The sequence below is a fragment of the Ciconia boyciana genome, chromosome 4 (assembly GCF_034638445.1).
Source record: "Ciconia boyciana chromosome 4, ASM3463844v1, whole genome shotgun sequence".
Taxonomy (NCBI): domain Eukaryota; kingdom Metazoa; phylum Chordata; class Aves; order Ciconiiformes; family Ciconiidae; genus Ciconia; species Ciconia boyciana.
In genome coordinates, this window is record NC_132937.1 from 95,382,307 (window position 1) to 95,398,308 (window position 16,002).

The following is a 16,002-nucleotide window of genomic DNA, read 5'->3' on the forward strand; positions in this document are numbered from 1 at the left end:
TGCTGTGAAAGGGGTGAGTGCCATTATTTCTGTTCTGTATATTTATTGAATTTATTACAATAGTAGTAATTACTTTTCCCTTGATACAAACACAAAAGTTGATGTATTACTGTGTTCGTGTTTGTTGTTTTAGGAGTCTTTGGATGATTCTCAAGTAGCTGCAGTTTGTGCAACAGAAGAAGTGATTCGCTATGAATATCATGTCTTGTACTCCAGCAGCTACCAAGTACCTGTGCTTTATTTTAGGGCATGCTTTTTAGGTAAGACCAATCTTCTATTAGACAAAGGGAAGAATAAAAATATGTTGCATGCAATAGATGTTAAAAACACAGATTTTGTATTAAATTGAGGAACAGAGTAATGATCATATGTAATAAGAAAGTAAGAGATGAGGCTGTTCACCAGTAAATTTTGTAATACTCCCGACACAGAGCTTCAGGACCTTGGAGTAGATGATATCATCTCAGCCTGAAGGAGGCTGATCTTTGGCTCCTGGCATCTTGCCTGTGGTTGACTAAAACTGCTGGTCATTTTTCTTGGGTTTTTTTTGTTACATGAGTACAAAAACTTAAAGCTGCAGGTTTGAATTTGGCTATAAAATAAGTGGACATAATTACAGTGCTTCAGCAGAACTGTGTCTGTTTCTTTGGAGCCTGAATTGGAGCCACAAGGCTGGGGTCAAAATGTACCTTTAAAAATGTATGCTGTTTTCTATTTAAATTTGCTGCTGGAAAAAAAAAAGAACCAAACCAATAAGGAATTGCCTTTTTCTATCTATTAAAACTGGCTCTTGAAACACCAACTGATCTTCTTTCCTCCCTGATATGTACATCTTGTTACCCATTACTCAATTGCTGTAGCCACTGTGATTTCACTCACCATCCTGTCAGGAAGGAAGGAGGAACACACAGCCTCCCTCCAAGGCCTCTGTTGGTGTCACTTATTTAATCAGCAAACATAGAGTGATCACACTGCAGCACTGGCTGTGCTCTGTTCCTCTCTGCCCAAAGACTGTGTACCTAGGGCAGAGGGACTGAAATCTTCAAGTCATTTCATTCAGTCTCCTGCATGGTAGCATCAGCATCTTTTGTGTTTTGAATAATCTCCTAACTTTATCTAGATAAAGATGTCTGAATGTTGCCAGTGATATCTTTTTCTTTTTAATTAAAAAGTAGCTTAAGCTGCTTTGAATGTGTTTGGTAGATTTAATCACTCTCTGCCTTATATTGTTTAATGGTTTCTAATTTTGCAGTGTTAGCGTTTTAAAAGGCACTTTAGATTTAAAATTGAAGAACAAATTCTCATAGACTCCCTGGTGGAAAGATTTTAGTCTGAGGTGCAGTTTCAGGAATGGATAATTTGGGGTAAATTTTCAAACTGGGACATGGGGAATTGGGGACATTGCTCTGCTTTTACCACCAACAGAACTAATTTGCACACATCCTGCTGCAAATTTATTTCTAGAATTATTACAGGCATTTACAAATGTGCGGTGTTTTGCCTTTAAACTTATTGTGCAGACAGGAAGATAAAGTTCTGCTGTAAGAGACAGATTAACCTATTTGTGGTTCTGAAAAATGTCATCTTCTTGGTTTTAGCCGAATTAATAGTGCACTGTCTCTACAGAAGAGGATGGAGACGCTGCAGGTAGAGGAAATAGGACACTATTTCTACTGTACTGTACTTTCATATAATTAGTATTCACCATAAGCAGTTAATCACCAGAGAAGAGCTCCCAGAGACAAAACAAGTTGTTTAGCTTGTCAGCATCAGGGAATCGGAGGTGTTGAAACATGACTCCTTATAGCTGGAAGTGGATATTACAGAAGCTAGTGGATGATCTAATGCACAATCGTAGTATTATGTGCCAACAGCTCCCCTTGCAGTACAAAACTGTAATTGTTCCTACAAGTACAATTATATTTTAAAACACTTCTTGGGAACCTTTCACAATGGAAAACAAGGACTTCTTTTAGATAATTCCTAAAGTCACCTGGGTTCTCTTCAGCATTTAACATTCTCCTTTAACATTTGACATTCTCTGACTCTTGACGAAGGAAGGATAGAGAATGCTGGCAATAAGTACTTTTCCAATAATGTTTTCAGCTTGTATCCTCTGATTTTAATTATGGATAGCTTATTTTTGAAAATGAAAAATTCTGTCATCCCTGCAAGTTATTTGCCTGCCTGCGCCATGCTGTCTGAAGGCCCCAACATGGGGTTTTCAGGAACGTGCAGATGACAGTCACTCACAGTCATTTGAGATACCTGAGCAAAGTATCTTTTGTCTTGTCCTGAACCTGGTGTGAGGAGAACTCTAGGTAATGCCCTGAGATTTTTTTCCTTTGAGGTAATAGTCTTCATGTGATAGGTTCCTTACTTTGTTTCTCAGGCAACTAGTAATATTCACTGCAGTCCTCATCTGAAATAATCGGGGAAGAATCTTCTTCTGAGACCTACATCAATTTCCCAGTCTAAATTCCTACCATTATTTGTAGATTAAGTAACAGAATTGGTTCCTCACAAGTCTCATGGGGGCTGTTCATGGTTTCCCTTGAATCCTGTCCATACTGATCCTCATGTTAATTAGAGCTTGTTGCAGGAGGTGAAGGTGAGCTGTAATCCTTCCAGTGTTTCCACAGCCCTGCCCTGTCTTGCCTTCGCCAGCAGCAGGGCACAGAGTTTGAATTCAAAACTCTGCTTCCTCTCTGGCAGTATGTTAAGTGGCCATTACACCTCGAGGCCTGCCTAGGAAATAATAATTCTTCTGTTCAACCTGACTAAGTAGTTTTGCTTGTTTTGAAATATTCACTTCCTCACTTTGTATGTTATAATAGCAACTGGTGCCAGCCTGTCCAAATCTGCACTCTTCCAAAAAGATTCTTTAAAAACTTTTCTAGAACCATTAAATCCTGCCTTTCTCCCATCATATGTGAGTCCAGTTTTCATTGACCACCTGGTCTCTTGCAGTCCCTCCCGGGAAAAAGGCTTCCAAAAGAGTTGCTGGGGAAATTTTCCTGCAGTTGGCATCTTCTAGAGCTTGTGTCAGTGAGGACAACCAGTTTTCACTCCTCTCTGCTAGCGTTTGTGCTCAAACATTACAGATCAGTTCTTCCTGCAGAAGGACAACAGTTGCATTGTATCCTTATCCTAGCTGCTGTCTAAATTGGATGAAATAATTTATTTTCTGGAATTCATCTTTAGACCTCTTTTTGGTGAGAAGTTTGAAATGTAAGGTAGTGCAAGGTAAGGGTTTGAAATTTTGATTGTGTTGTGGTTTAACCCCAGTGAACAACTGAGCACCACACAGCCGCTCGCTCACTCCCCCCACTATAGGATGGGAGAGAGAATCAGAAAAGTGAGAAAACTCATGAGTTGAGATAAAGACAGTTTAATAGGGAAAGCAAAAGCCATGCACGCAAGCAAAGCAAAGTAAGGAATTCATTCACTACTTCCCATGGGCAGGCAGGTGTTCAGCCATCTCCAGGAAAGCAGGGCTCCATCATTTGTAATGGTTACTTGGGAAGACAAACGCCATCACTCCGAACGTCCTCCCTTCCTTCTTCTTCCCCAGCTTTATATACTGAGCATGACATCACATGGTATGGAATAGCCCTTTGGGCAGTTGGGGTCAGCTGTCCTGGCTGTGTCCCCTCCCAGCGTCTTCTGCATCTGGCAGAGCATGGGAAGCCGAAAACTCCTTGACTAGTGCAGCAACAACTAAAACATCTCTGTATTATCAACTCTGTTTTCAGCACAAATCCAAAACATAGCCCCATAACAGCCACTATAAAGAAAATTAACTCTATCTCAGCTGAAACCAGGACAGATTGCAACTGAACTAAAACATTTTGAGAGACATCTAAGCTTTTTGGTAGTCTCTGGGATAGATTTACAGGGAAGACCTTGTTCTGTGCAAGGACGAATACTTCACCTGAAAACAACGATTAAGTGTGCTGACTCTGTCTGGAAAGATGTTTGGGAATATTCTAGGATACAAGAAGATATTTTTAGGCTACCTATATATATGTAATAAACATTTTTCACTACCTCATGATACTTCCCACGTGGCATATATTCCTAAATTCAGACCTATTGAAGTCCCAGTCTGTGTTGGGAGCTCAAGGCAGTGGTCCTCAGTACCTCAGAGTCTTGGAGAACTAGGTGTCATTTCTCCAAAACCAGTCTTATGCTTGCCATACCTTTCAGAAATGGGAGCCTTTCTTTCTTTCTCTGGCTTCTGAGATTACCAGATAGGTAGTTGAAGAAATTCAGGAACCCCTGCTGATATCTGATGTCAGCAATTAGCCCTCTTAGAGACAGATGGTATAGGCAATTAGCCTTCCCCTTCAATGCTGGCATCAGCCAGATGGGCTGGGCTAGGTCCAGTAAGCTTTCTTTAATCAGCAGAGTATTCTCCCTTTTCCTTAGTCTTTAAGATGTCAAGGAACTTTGGGCTTTTCTTGAACTGTCATCCTGTGAAGCCATACATTCAAAAACCTCTTGCACTGACAGTGAGGTAGCAGCACCACAATCACAGGTGGACACAGGCATCGTTCAGGAATCGCCCTGCGTGCCAAGAAAATAATGGCTTGTCTCACACTTCTCCTCTTAATTTCCCTACAAAGGTAGAGGAAGAATCATGAATGCTGGCTAAGCACTGAAAAGAAGGAGCAGGACTAAAGGGAATCACTAAGGAACTGCAGCCTAACTCCTCTAGAAAAGAGAGAAGGAATGGGATTTTCAAGTTGACCTGCTCAAAATACGTCTAGCTCTCTGACATATACATAGATCCCTGCCAATAGAAAACATCCTAATCAGTGGTTAGAGAGAGGGAGCTTGCAAGATACTGTAACTTCCTCCAACCCTGAAGGCATGATTTTCTGTATTCATAACCACACTGGGCCTGATTGATGCACTTTCCGGAATATAGACTTACTCCCTGAACTCAGAAGTATGTAACCACTATGACTTTTCTCAGAAAAATAGCTCCTCTTAAGCCCATGTCCCATATGAACTGGTTTTATCATGGCTTTGGACGTAAATAAAATTGAATGATTTGTATAATCAGATATCCTCCTAAGCTATAAGGGTGTTTCTTCTTTTGTGGCAACGGTTTCTTAAGAGTACAAAAACCTAATATTTCTTTGGAACGTATGCCAGAATGAAGCCTCAAAACAATTTGTGCACCATTTCACCAAAAGTGTCACATACTTTTTAATTAGAAATCTAAGAAATTATTAAAAGCCCTCAGTAAACGTCAAGAACACAGAATACAGCAACTTGGGAAACCTGAAAATTTTCCCTGAAAATGTACATGAAATTTATATGCCTAAAGAATTTCTGCTCTTTGCAGAAGTCAGCTGGGAGCTGCAACTTATATGTCATCTTAATGCCACACCTTGCTGCTGTGAGGGGGGCACTCAGCCATCTGCTTTTTAACTATTTCTTATTTGTGATGACAAATGAGTTAACCCCAAGTGGACCATCAAGAAGCTTTTCTCAGAAAAGTTTGTTATAGTCTAGACAGTTTAAATAATAAAAAACTGAGTTTGTGGTAGAAAGGCTGTAGTTGTTCCTGCCTGACTATTAGGGCAGATGAACTGATTGATTCGAACCCCTAGTTAATGAAAGGCAGAGACAGAACCCATACTTAGGAGCTCTTGACTCCCATCCTTTATCTCCTTTCTCTCAAGAAAAATCTTAGTTGGTTACTTCCCAGGCTCTTGGGGCCTTTCTTGCTGGGTAGATGTAAGGTTAATTGTGTAAGAGTCTGTATTTCGCAGAGCCTGGGTTAGTGCTGATGAGCTGAGGATGTGTCATGTGCCAGACTGGTGGCATTACAGGCATGGAGCTTCAGACAAAGGTACGGTAAATCTGGCATGACCCACAAGCAGCTATTTCCTTTCACTCTCTGTAATTATTTAATGAGCTGTATTATACAAAACATACATATAACCACAAACTTCTACTTCTGTCTGCACACCGCTCCCAGCTAGACTTGAGATAAGACATGGGACAAGCTGCAAGCACCTCAGCATCTGTGTCATTGTGGGTGGATCATGAGTAAATGTACAGCTGGGTGAATCTGAAGCCTCTACCTCCTTCTCCTGCCACTTCTCTTGGCTTGATGCTGCTGTTGCCTTCTTTTTCTGGCTCAACTTTTTGAGTTCAGCTCCATCACAGGAAAGTATGAGACAAGAAGCAGAGAGGCTGCTTAGCCCAGCAGGTGCCACAGCAGCCCGTTGTTGCTAGCAGCAACAATTGCAGACTGCGCTGTCAGCCCAGCTGGATATTTGAGGTCTCAGTGGGTTGCAAGAATGTGTAACAGGGCTGCTAAACATGTGAATACTGGCAGCCCTGGAAAAAGGGGTCTAAAAGTGCCCGAAGAATACAGATGTGTGTTTTGTGCAAATCTGAGAGCTTGTGAATAAAATAGATTCAGTTATATCATCCTAAGTAGATGACCGCACAAACCGAGGAGTTTTAACATATAAAACAGACCTCCAGCCAGATTACCTGAAATGGGTCCTTCTGTCAGTCATTTGAAGATCTTAGTGTAGTTATTTTATTTTATTTTATTTTATTTTATTTTATTATATTTTATTATATTTTATTATTTTATTGAGACAGAAAACTCTTTCAGTAGACTTTCAGGTCTTCATCCCACAAAAGAGGATGGGGAAACTGCCCATCCGCCCCCTCTCCTTTTGCAAGGGTCTTGCAGTTCCCAGCTATGTAGCTGTACCTCACAGCCATCATAAGTATTGACAAGTTATTCTTTCCTGCTGCATCTGGCCTCCCATCTTCTGAGCTAGTCAGTTAAATAAGAATTTACAGGAACACAATACTTGGGAGCATGTATGAAAGCTTACTCAGTTTAAAAAACACATTTAATTCAAACTCATTTAAAGCTTAGTGGACTATATAAAAATCATGCAGAAAATTCAAAATTAGGGAAATTTAAATCCAAGCATATTTCAATATATAAGTGCATAATCAGAATGCCCAGATCATTTTTTTGCAATTACTCTGTATTAACTATTTAAGTATTTTACTCTGTGTGATCTCACTCTGATGTGAAGTGAAACTTTCAGTTTGGATGTGTTTGTATTTTTCTGTGACATGAAAATAAATCTATACTGAAATATGATGGAAGATATACTGCTTCTCATACACGAAGTAATAAAATCCATCGGGTCAAGACAAAACTCAATTTTAACTATAATATCATTAATGCCTCAACAATATTTGATAGTTTCTGTAAATGAGATTAATGGTTAGAGTCAGAGTAATCCATTCCATGTGTATGATCTGAATTTGTGCAAGTGTTACTATGAAAATTCACAGATACAAAGAAAAGTGCACGAAACAAAATCTAGAGTGTCAAATCAAATTTTGCATTAGAGTATGTGTTGTTCTAGATTTCACATTTGGACTTTCTCTGCATTGTCTTTGCAGGTTGAATAGAAAACAGAAAATTGCAAGTATGCGTGGCATCTCGTATTACCTCCACGCAGATGATCTGAGCATAAATACATCCTTCTAAAGTTAACTTACGCTCTTGTAACAAATTTCTTAGTAAATGTTAGACCATGTCCAGCACAACTCTGGTATCTGCCATCATAAAACAGAGGGCATGACGGTCTAACAAGTCTCATGTTCATGAGAATGGCATAGTATAGCTAGTTAATATGCTGTTACCCCCCTAGATACTTCATTTGCTACATGCTTCTGCTATATGGTGCTTATGTAAGTTCAGAACTTGGTGCTTTCTTATAAATATGTGCAGAAAATAAGATAAAACAGAGGCTGTAGGCAGCTGGTTTTAACTTATATCTAAACATGGCATTCAAATGTTAATTGAGTGAATAAATCTTGTTCATTTTACAGACATGAAAATGTCAGTAGAATAAAACTATTTATCACAGGATAATGGTTTCTGACACCTAATAAATGCCAAGATGAAGCTACTTATTGAAAGTATATAAAAATATTCTATTGCTGTTTGCCAAAAACAAATATTCAGGAAAAATTGACATGCTTATTTTCTAAGTGGTTGACACTAGTATCTTGGCATAATTCTAACATCACAACTAAAAACCTGATGCAACAATGCTATATAAATGCAGCTCAATAAAAAATTATGAGCATGTAGGTTACAAAAATGCAGTAAACTTTTGTCTGCAGAATTTTGTTCCTTGGATTTTTTCCACTCTCTCACTATGAATTGCATGTATTTACGTGAGATAACTGTTCATGATATTATTTTGTGGTTTTACATTTATCTTATACAAGCATTGTTGTACAAAATTAGTTTAACTTCACAGCTTACAACCAGAACAGTATGTTGTTACTCTCAGGTGACAGAGAAGAAAGCTGAACAGGGAATTTAGGATAGTTCTATATGCACTTTCAGTCAGGATTTGGGCAATGCTGTTTTGGAGTTATGGGGCCAGAAGGGGCTCAGTCACATTTTGCTGTTATTTTTTCCATCTGCTTCCAGGTAATCTGTATTTTCAGATTTACTTTTGCTATTCAGTATTAAAGATATAGCATGCTTAAGAGTTTTGACTGTGAGTGGTTGTTCCCCCTCTCACAGATGGAAGACCTTTAACTCTGGATGAAATATGGAAAAGTGTTCATGCAAGCTACCAGGCTCGTCTGCTGGAGGGGCCCTGGGACACTATTACACAGCAGGTGAGAAACCACTGGTCCTTTACAAAATTGATGAATGCAATGTATGCCTGAATCCTCAATGGCCTTATTCCCCTCCTGGACACAAGTAAAATATATTAAAGTCTGACTGAGGTTGTGCTGTGCCAGTTACCAACAATAGTTTTAGTTCTGGATTTTGAAGGATATATAGGTGTTCACCATTTAAGACTTACTGTGACAGTATCTCTCATTTAAAATACTTTTCCAAAGCCAATCCTGAAAACTTCAGGCAATTTCTGAGTAGTCATGGATTTGGGTAGATACAAAAGTAGACTTATTTATGTAAGTAAAATATATTCGTGTAACATTTCACAGATTGTCTATTAATCAAATTACAAAAAAAGACTGTAATTTTCAATTTTAAATAGACTTGCAATCCTTAGGATTGAAGGAGAGAAAATTGGTTTCTCAATCAAATAATAAGTTATTGCCAACTAAAGTCCTTAAGAATCAGTAGTTAATGAATGCCGTGTTTTACAAGAGAAAGCAGATTAGTAAACTGTGATATCACTGCCTTCTTTTAGAGCTATTCAAATCACTTTTATTTAAAGTGGTTTTAAAGTCACCAGATCATTTCAGCAACTGTTCCCAGGCTTGTGATGATGGCTCTCTTGAAAACAGCCATACTTGTTCAAGGAAGAGTGAGATATGGTTCAGAGCTGAGTTGGTTGCTCTGGTTTCTTCCCTCGGCTCCAGGCCTCCAGTGCAAGTTTCGACAAAGAATAGAGACTCTCTGGGTGTGAATTTTTTATCATCAGACAAAGATAGTAATGTGTCCTTTCTTCCTCCCCTTTCATTCCTTGACTTTTTGATTTTAGCTGTTTCCAGGTAGACAGGTCTTTTACCACAGCAGCTGGCACAACAGGGATGTAACCTCAACGGAGTTCTACAGGTGTTTCCTTAATTCAATTAATACAATTTAATTACAGGATGCCTATTTGTAGAAGGTACTCAGTCATGGGAACACAAGAAGCATTCATGTTTTTGCAGCCACGGACTATTATTTATATTATAATAGCTCTCTGAGAACCTAACAAGCATTGGTTTTCTGATGTTTGCTGTGCATGTCTGAATTCCAGTTGTGAGTTTGCAGATTCTCATAATACACACTTTTACATAAAGTATTAGTTACTTGACTTGTCTACTGCAGGAAAGATGAGAAAATTAGGTTTTAATGAAATAATGTAATATGGTAGCAGATAACTGATTTTCTGCACAAGAAAGTGTTGTTCAGATTTTTCAGTAAAGTTTTATGATTTATAGCTGAAGTTTCAGATTTGTAGCTAAATCATGACTGTTTCTGCATAGAGAGGCAGAGGATTGAATTAACTTTGCCCTCACTGCATCCACCTTCTTGCATTCCTAGTAGACAGAGACCAGTAACCGTGCGGTCAGATGCTAGGTATCCTTTAGGGCTGACATCTCTGGTATTTCCCGGCTGAGCTGTTCTGGCTTGTGGATAGTTTATGTTCCCACCTGCAAAAACGTACAGGAGAATCTGCTCTGTTCACTCCAGAGGTGGTGTGCCTTCTCTACGCTCACATTATACTGTGGCCTGAAGCCATGTTCAAGCTTGTCTGTAGAAAGCACAGTCTCCTTCTATTCATCTGCAAAGCACTGCAAGAACCTACAGCTCTGTAGAGGTAATAAATCATAATGCAATACTACGAAGAATGAAGCATAAACAATATGATAGGAATGTATAAAATCAGAGTGGTGGAAGCCAAAAAGAAAACCAGGTCACTCCCACCCAGAGATTATTTTTGCCTCTTAAAGAACAGTAAAGTAAAACTGTCCTGCATCTAATAACTAGAGATTTGTGTGAGATACATACACACAAAGGCTTGCAGAAACAGGTTTTATGGGTGGTAAAACGTGTGGAGTGCTGAACCTGTTGTCTCTGTGACACGTCTCCAGAGGCGCTTCAGCCAATGTGAGTCCAGTGACAAACACAAACTAAGATGTAAGGAAGAACATTTTGGAGAAATTAGCAAAGTTATAGCAGCAAAAGACTATTGAACATAACATCAAGTTGACTTTTTGTTAAACAAGGAGATTACAAACTAAATTAAACTGTTTATCCTAGAGTAATATAGACTGTACCTCAGGCTGATAACACAGTACTGGAACTGCTGGCAGGTAGCAAAAGCCAGAGAAGCTAAGATCCTCCAGCAATCCCACTACATAATTTGGAATTACTTTACTTTTTTTCTATGCCGTTTGTATGTATGCCTTCTCCCTGAAGACCGTGCACCTGTGGCTCAAGGCCGTTGAATTCCACTGACTTCAGTGAGGTTAGCCTGCTTTACATCAGTATTGAACTTGGTCCAAAGGCCCCAGCTGCATTCCTGGGTTGGAAATGTACTTCCCCACGTGGCTGTGAGAGAGAGCCTCCAGGAAAGAAGCTTTAAGAGGTCTACAGTTTTAATTTTAGATGAAAGCAGAAAGGCACCAGGCAGTGAGGGTGCATTTGCTTATGGTCATTCAGTCAAATGATAAGAAGACAAAGGAATGCCTGGTTTGTGGAAGTGTACATCTCTGGAGCTGAATCAGAGCAGAGGAAAGCACCAGGACAATTAGCAGTGTGAACACTATCGTATTTTCAGTGCCAGCAACCACTGGTGCAAGAAACACTTCCCTTTGTAAACTGAGAGATGCATATGCCAGTTCAAATATAAAACAGCAGTAGAAATCAGAGTATTCTCAAAGGAATTATGAAATATAATAAAACATACTGTAAGCACTAGCCTGCAAGCCTCAGATCAAAACAAGAGTTAGGTCTACATGAAAAAGAGTATTTTTCCCCCTCAAATGAATCAGCGTTCTGAATTGAAATACAGAGTTTTCTCTTCCCTTTCTGCTTTTCTGCTGACCCATTTTGTTATGTGGGTTAGGCTTTGCCTGCAGGGACACAGATTGTGTAATGCAAGTCACTGGGCAAACTCACCAAATCAGGCTTGAACTCTCAGTACACATGAACAGCAGAGAGAAAAGGTTTAGGATTTTTCTCTAAAACAGACACAAATTTTAAATTCTACAAGCAGTCCGCCATTGGGAAGAAAAATTGAGCTTACCACTGTCCACGCATAATATTACTTAACTTTTAACTAGGGCTGATTTTGCACTTTGATTCAATAGTTAGCAGATTAGGAAAAGAAAGTCTTACTGCCTTTTTTTCTCCCAGATGCAGGATCTTACACTAATCATTTGGGACTTATATTCTATGTATTTTATGAAATGTGGGTGCCATGCCTGTGCACATTTTTTGATACAACTATATTTTGGCTTATACTCTCTATGGTAAAATACATCTGAGATCAGGAACTGAGACATTGCCTGAGCTCCAAAGAATTTAGCTTTTTGGCAATTACATTGCCAAAACCAAATTTTAGGTCAAATTTGAACTTTTTTAGTTACTTCTGATTATTGTGGAAAGTCACGCTCATTTTCAGAGAAAGCGTCTTCAAATATTTTTACTGACTAGGTTATTTTTATTTCAAAAAGCAGAAGTCAACTAGTTACCTTCTCATAAATAATTTAACATAATAAGGTTGCATAGTATTTTATAATGATAATTGATAAATGGTGATGATTTAATTGCACTTCCTTTAGTAATAATCTTAAAATGCTCAAATGAAGTTCCTGTGATTGGCTTTCTTCTGAGTTAAATCTCCCTGGAGTCTTCAGTCATCCCTTTTCTACATCCGGCGATAACTTGCTTTAGCTGTTTTAAATAATACAAATCAATTATAACACACAGCTGTTTAACAAAACTTCTAAATGTTGCTACAGGTCTCTGTGGGTATTTCCTGATGGCTTATAATGATATCAATTTAACACACCTGGTAAGATCTGTGTGAGCTGGAAGTGGCTTAATTCTGCAATGACAGGAAAATTAAGGAGTATTTATGGATTACTGTTGCATTTCAGAACTGTTGCCAACTGTGATTTTAGCTTCTTTTTACAAGAGTCAGAAATGGAATTGCAGACATTGCATGCCCATCTCCTGCATAGTTTACATGTAACGTGGTGGGTGTTTTTGAGGATATCTTGTATTATTATTTCTCTCTACACATTCTACACAAAAGAATGTCTCTTTACCTTTTTGAATTAATAGATGCTAGAAATGTGTTCTTTACAAGAAGCTCCCTTCCAAGTCTTTGTAGCCTTTCCTGAACTGCAGACAAACAGAGCTTTCCTCAGTTGTCCCTCAGTTGGATTTTCCCATTCAGCTTGATTTAGGATGGAATCCCAGCCCTGCATCCCCCATACCACCGTGCTGGGTAACCTTCCAGGCTCCTCCGTCTGCTGGCCCTGGTGTGTTTCCTGACTGCATTGCTTTTTAAAAGTACTTATTAAGCCAGTTATATATCAGCTGTAAGAGCAAATAAGAGATCTAGATGTTTGGAAGAGAGCAGGGGGAGAAAAAGACAGGTATGTGAGAATGAGAGAAGTTGCAAATAGCATGAATGTAAAAATAACGCTAAGGCTCCTGGACAGATTTCAATTAATAATGGAAAACAAAAAAAAAGACACATTCTCCAAAATCTCAGGCAAATGTATCCAGCTAAAAGGAAGTTACAGTAAATGGGAAGAAAAGTCTAGACAAAAGAACGGTGAAGTCAGTCATCATGGTACTGGATGGCAGCAAGAGACACACACGTTTCTCTCACATGAACTCTGATATTCAGCAGAGAAGTCCAGTACACTTTTAGGTAAATACACAGTGGCATTGTGTAAAACAGCTCCAACATAATGGTCCTTCTCTGTGTAATTGAACAGCAGATTCCACCACATTAATATCCAGGTATAATATACCTGAGGCATAGTTCAGTTGGCAGTAGTCCAAAAGTGCCATGGTCAAATGCTAAATGATGAGACAATTTAAAAGGAAAAAACCACAAGAATAGGAAGAAGGTTCAAAAAGAACGAGAAATCTTCCTGATTATAAAGTTGAACATATTTTACCACGTAGTAGTGCATGATATAACAACCAGGAATTTAAAAAACAAGGATAACTAACGTTTAGTTAGTCTGTAAAGGCTACATTTTACCTTTATCATTTTGGAAATCTCTCCCAAGATGAATGGAAGATAGAAGCAGCAGAAGGTGACTACATGGTTATAACCAGAACTTCTGTTTTCAGACTACGTGGTTTTACATCCTTGCTGTAGAAGTTGTAAATACAGAGGCCATAAGTACCTGAGAATATCAGATTTTGTCCTCTAATTTTTAGAAACCTGCTTTTCAAAATTATGGCCTGGTAATCATGAAGATTTAAGAGCATAATAACTTCACCAGATGCTATATATACACTTCCATATAAGCTACACACATTATTGCATACAGCAGTAAAGCTGCTTTGAAAGTTTTAATGTATGTCTAATGGCCAAAATTTCAAATAATAATTGAACTATTTAAAAACATAAACAAAAAACCTGAACAGAGATGCTCAGCTGTGTTAGTGATCCATGTTTACATTTTTCCAGCTGTAAGATAACTGATTGTCTATGAAAAGTTGCTGAGGTGACAGTCTTCAACACTGAAGCCCTTTTTTGTTAGAATGGGTATGGGATAGGTGCTGGCAGTGTATGAATTTTGATCCTGGTGTGGCTAGGTGCTCCAAACCTATTTTGAAGTACCTGCATCAAGGACCAAGACAATAGTGTAGTCTCCACATCCAGTTGAGTCATTGGTTTCTCCAGAGAGTGTGAACTGGTACTGGATTGGCGACCGATGCAGTCACCTATTAGAAGATAAACTGAGACCCGTTTATTGCCCAGGCACCTTCTGAAAGTTGTTTAAAAATAGTAGAGTATTTACTGGATTGGAAAATGGGTGAAGGCACTAGTCATTTTTCATCCTTTCTTTGCCCTGATGGATATTTATAAAAATGTATACAAAGTAGAACTACTTCAGCGGGGGAAGGTAAAGCATTCCCACCTCAGAATACCATGTAGGTCAATGGTGAACGGCTCTCCTAGGAAGTTAAGAGATTTACTCTAAATCAAGCAGAAAAGAAATTTGAATCTATGTCTCTTGTGTCTCCGGTGAGTTCTCCACTTGCCTGTAGAATAAAGGGGGGTATAACCACCTACTCTGCTTTCTTTTTGGTGTGTTTTGTGCAAGACCTGCTTTGATAGGCATGCTGCCTGAATGCCTATGAGCTACCTGCATGGCTGTCACAGACGTACTCTGGGACTCATATCGGGGCATAGGCCATAAACTGATCATCTTTTCAAGATGCAGTTGTTTATGCACATGCTCAACAACAGGAATGTGGCATTTTTCTTCCTGCGGGGAGAGACAACACTCTGAGAAACATGCATTTCTAAGGCTACGATGAAGCTGAGTAACAATTTTACAAATTTCAGATACAAGCCCTTGAACGTATGTGTCCACGTCCATTTTTCATTCTTGTCACCTGTGCAAGACCATCTCTTAGTTATTTTTTTCCTGTGTGGAAGCAAACTAGCAAGAGAATTTTAAAAGCTGATGAATGAACCTGACCACAGTCGGTACCAAGTATCGCCAAAAATTTTGTTTTTAACAGTATGATGTTGTCATAAAGCCTGACCTTCCCCTGAGAAAACGAATTCATAAACACAATCATGTATATGTGCTAAGGCTTATTCAATGCTTAGTGATGATGGAATGTAAAATCAAACATCCAAAGATAGAAATTGAATTGGGTTATTACAGGAAGCTCAACAGTTGAAAAACTGCCCAATAAAACAAGGATGAAAGCTTGGTGACTTGAAGGTCCTGCAGATGTAGTCTACAAAACTAATCTGTGAGTCAGGACTCTGAAGGATTATGGAAGTTACAGAGCACATGTGTCCATACATCCCTCCCCCTCCTGCCCTTTTTAACCAAAACTGTTCAGACGCAGTTACTTCTATTACCAAAATGTGACTTGGAGGTGTGTGCGCAGGGCACTCCCCCCAGCCAGGGGAGTGGACACGTTTCAAGTATGATACCTTGGTTCTGGATTTGCCAACAGTAAGTCAGCATTTTGCTTGTTTAGCGCTTTGCTGTCGCTCCAGAAAAAGACATTCAGAGCATTCTGATACTGACTGTAAATGCAGCAGTTTGTGAGGACAGTCCAAGTCTAAGCCTCAGGATTATATTAACTCAGATCTTCTGCCAGTCTGGAATTCTGCTTCCAGAAGGGTGCAGAAACCTTCTGGATTCTTAAGAATGAGAAGTTTCCTGTGGTCGCACTGATTGTGTTATTCTGCCATGCTTGTCTTCTCATAAAACTTCCTTTTCATGAGCCTCTCC

At 39.0% G+C, this 16,002-nt stretch overlaps 1 protein-coding gene across 5 annotated transcripts in view; it reads left to right on the forward strand.

The window, feature by feature from the left end:
- The window catches only part of ATG10 (autophagy related 10), an 89,128-nt gene that overhangs the window by 52,632 nt on the left and 20,494 nt on the right, over positions 1 to 16,002 (forward strand). For all 5 annotated transcript variants that reach the window (XR_012042354.1, XR_012042355.1, XM_072860684.1 and 2 more), the window contains exons 4-5: positions 134 to 260; positions 8,603 to 8,700. Coding sequence is in view for 3 of the 5 variants with exons in the window: in XM_072860684.1 (XP_072716785.1) it covers positions 134 to 260; positions 8,603 to 8,700 (225 nt within the window). In the remaining 2 variants the exon portion in view is untranslated. The remainder of the gene's footprint in view (positions 1 to 133; positions 261 to 8,602; positions 8,701 to 16,002) is intronic.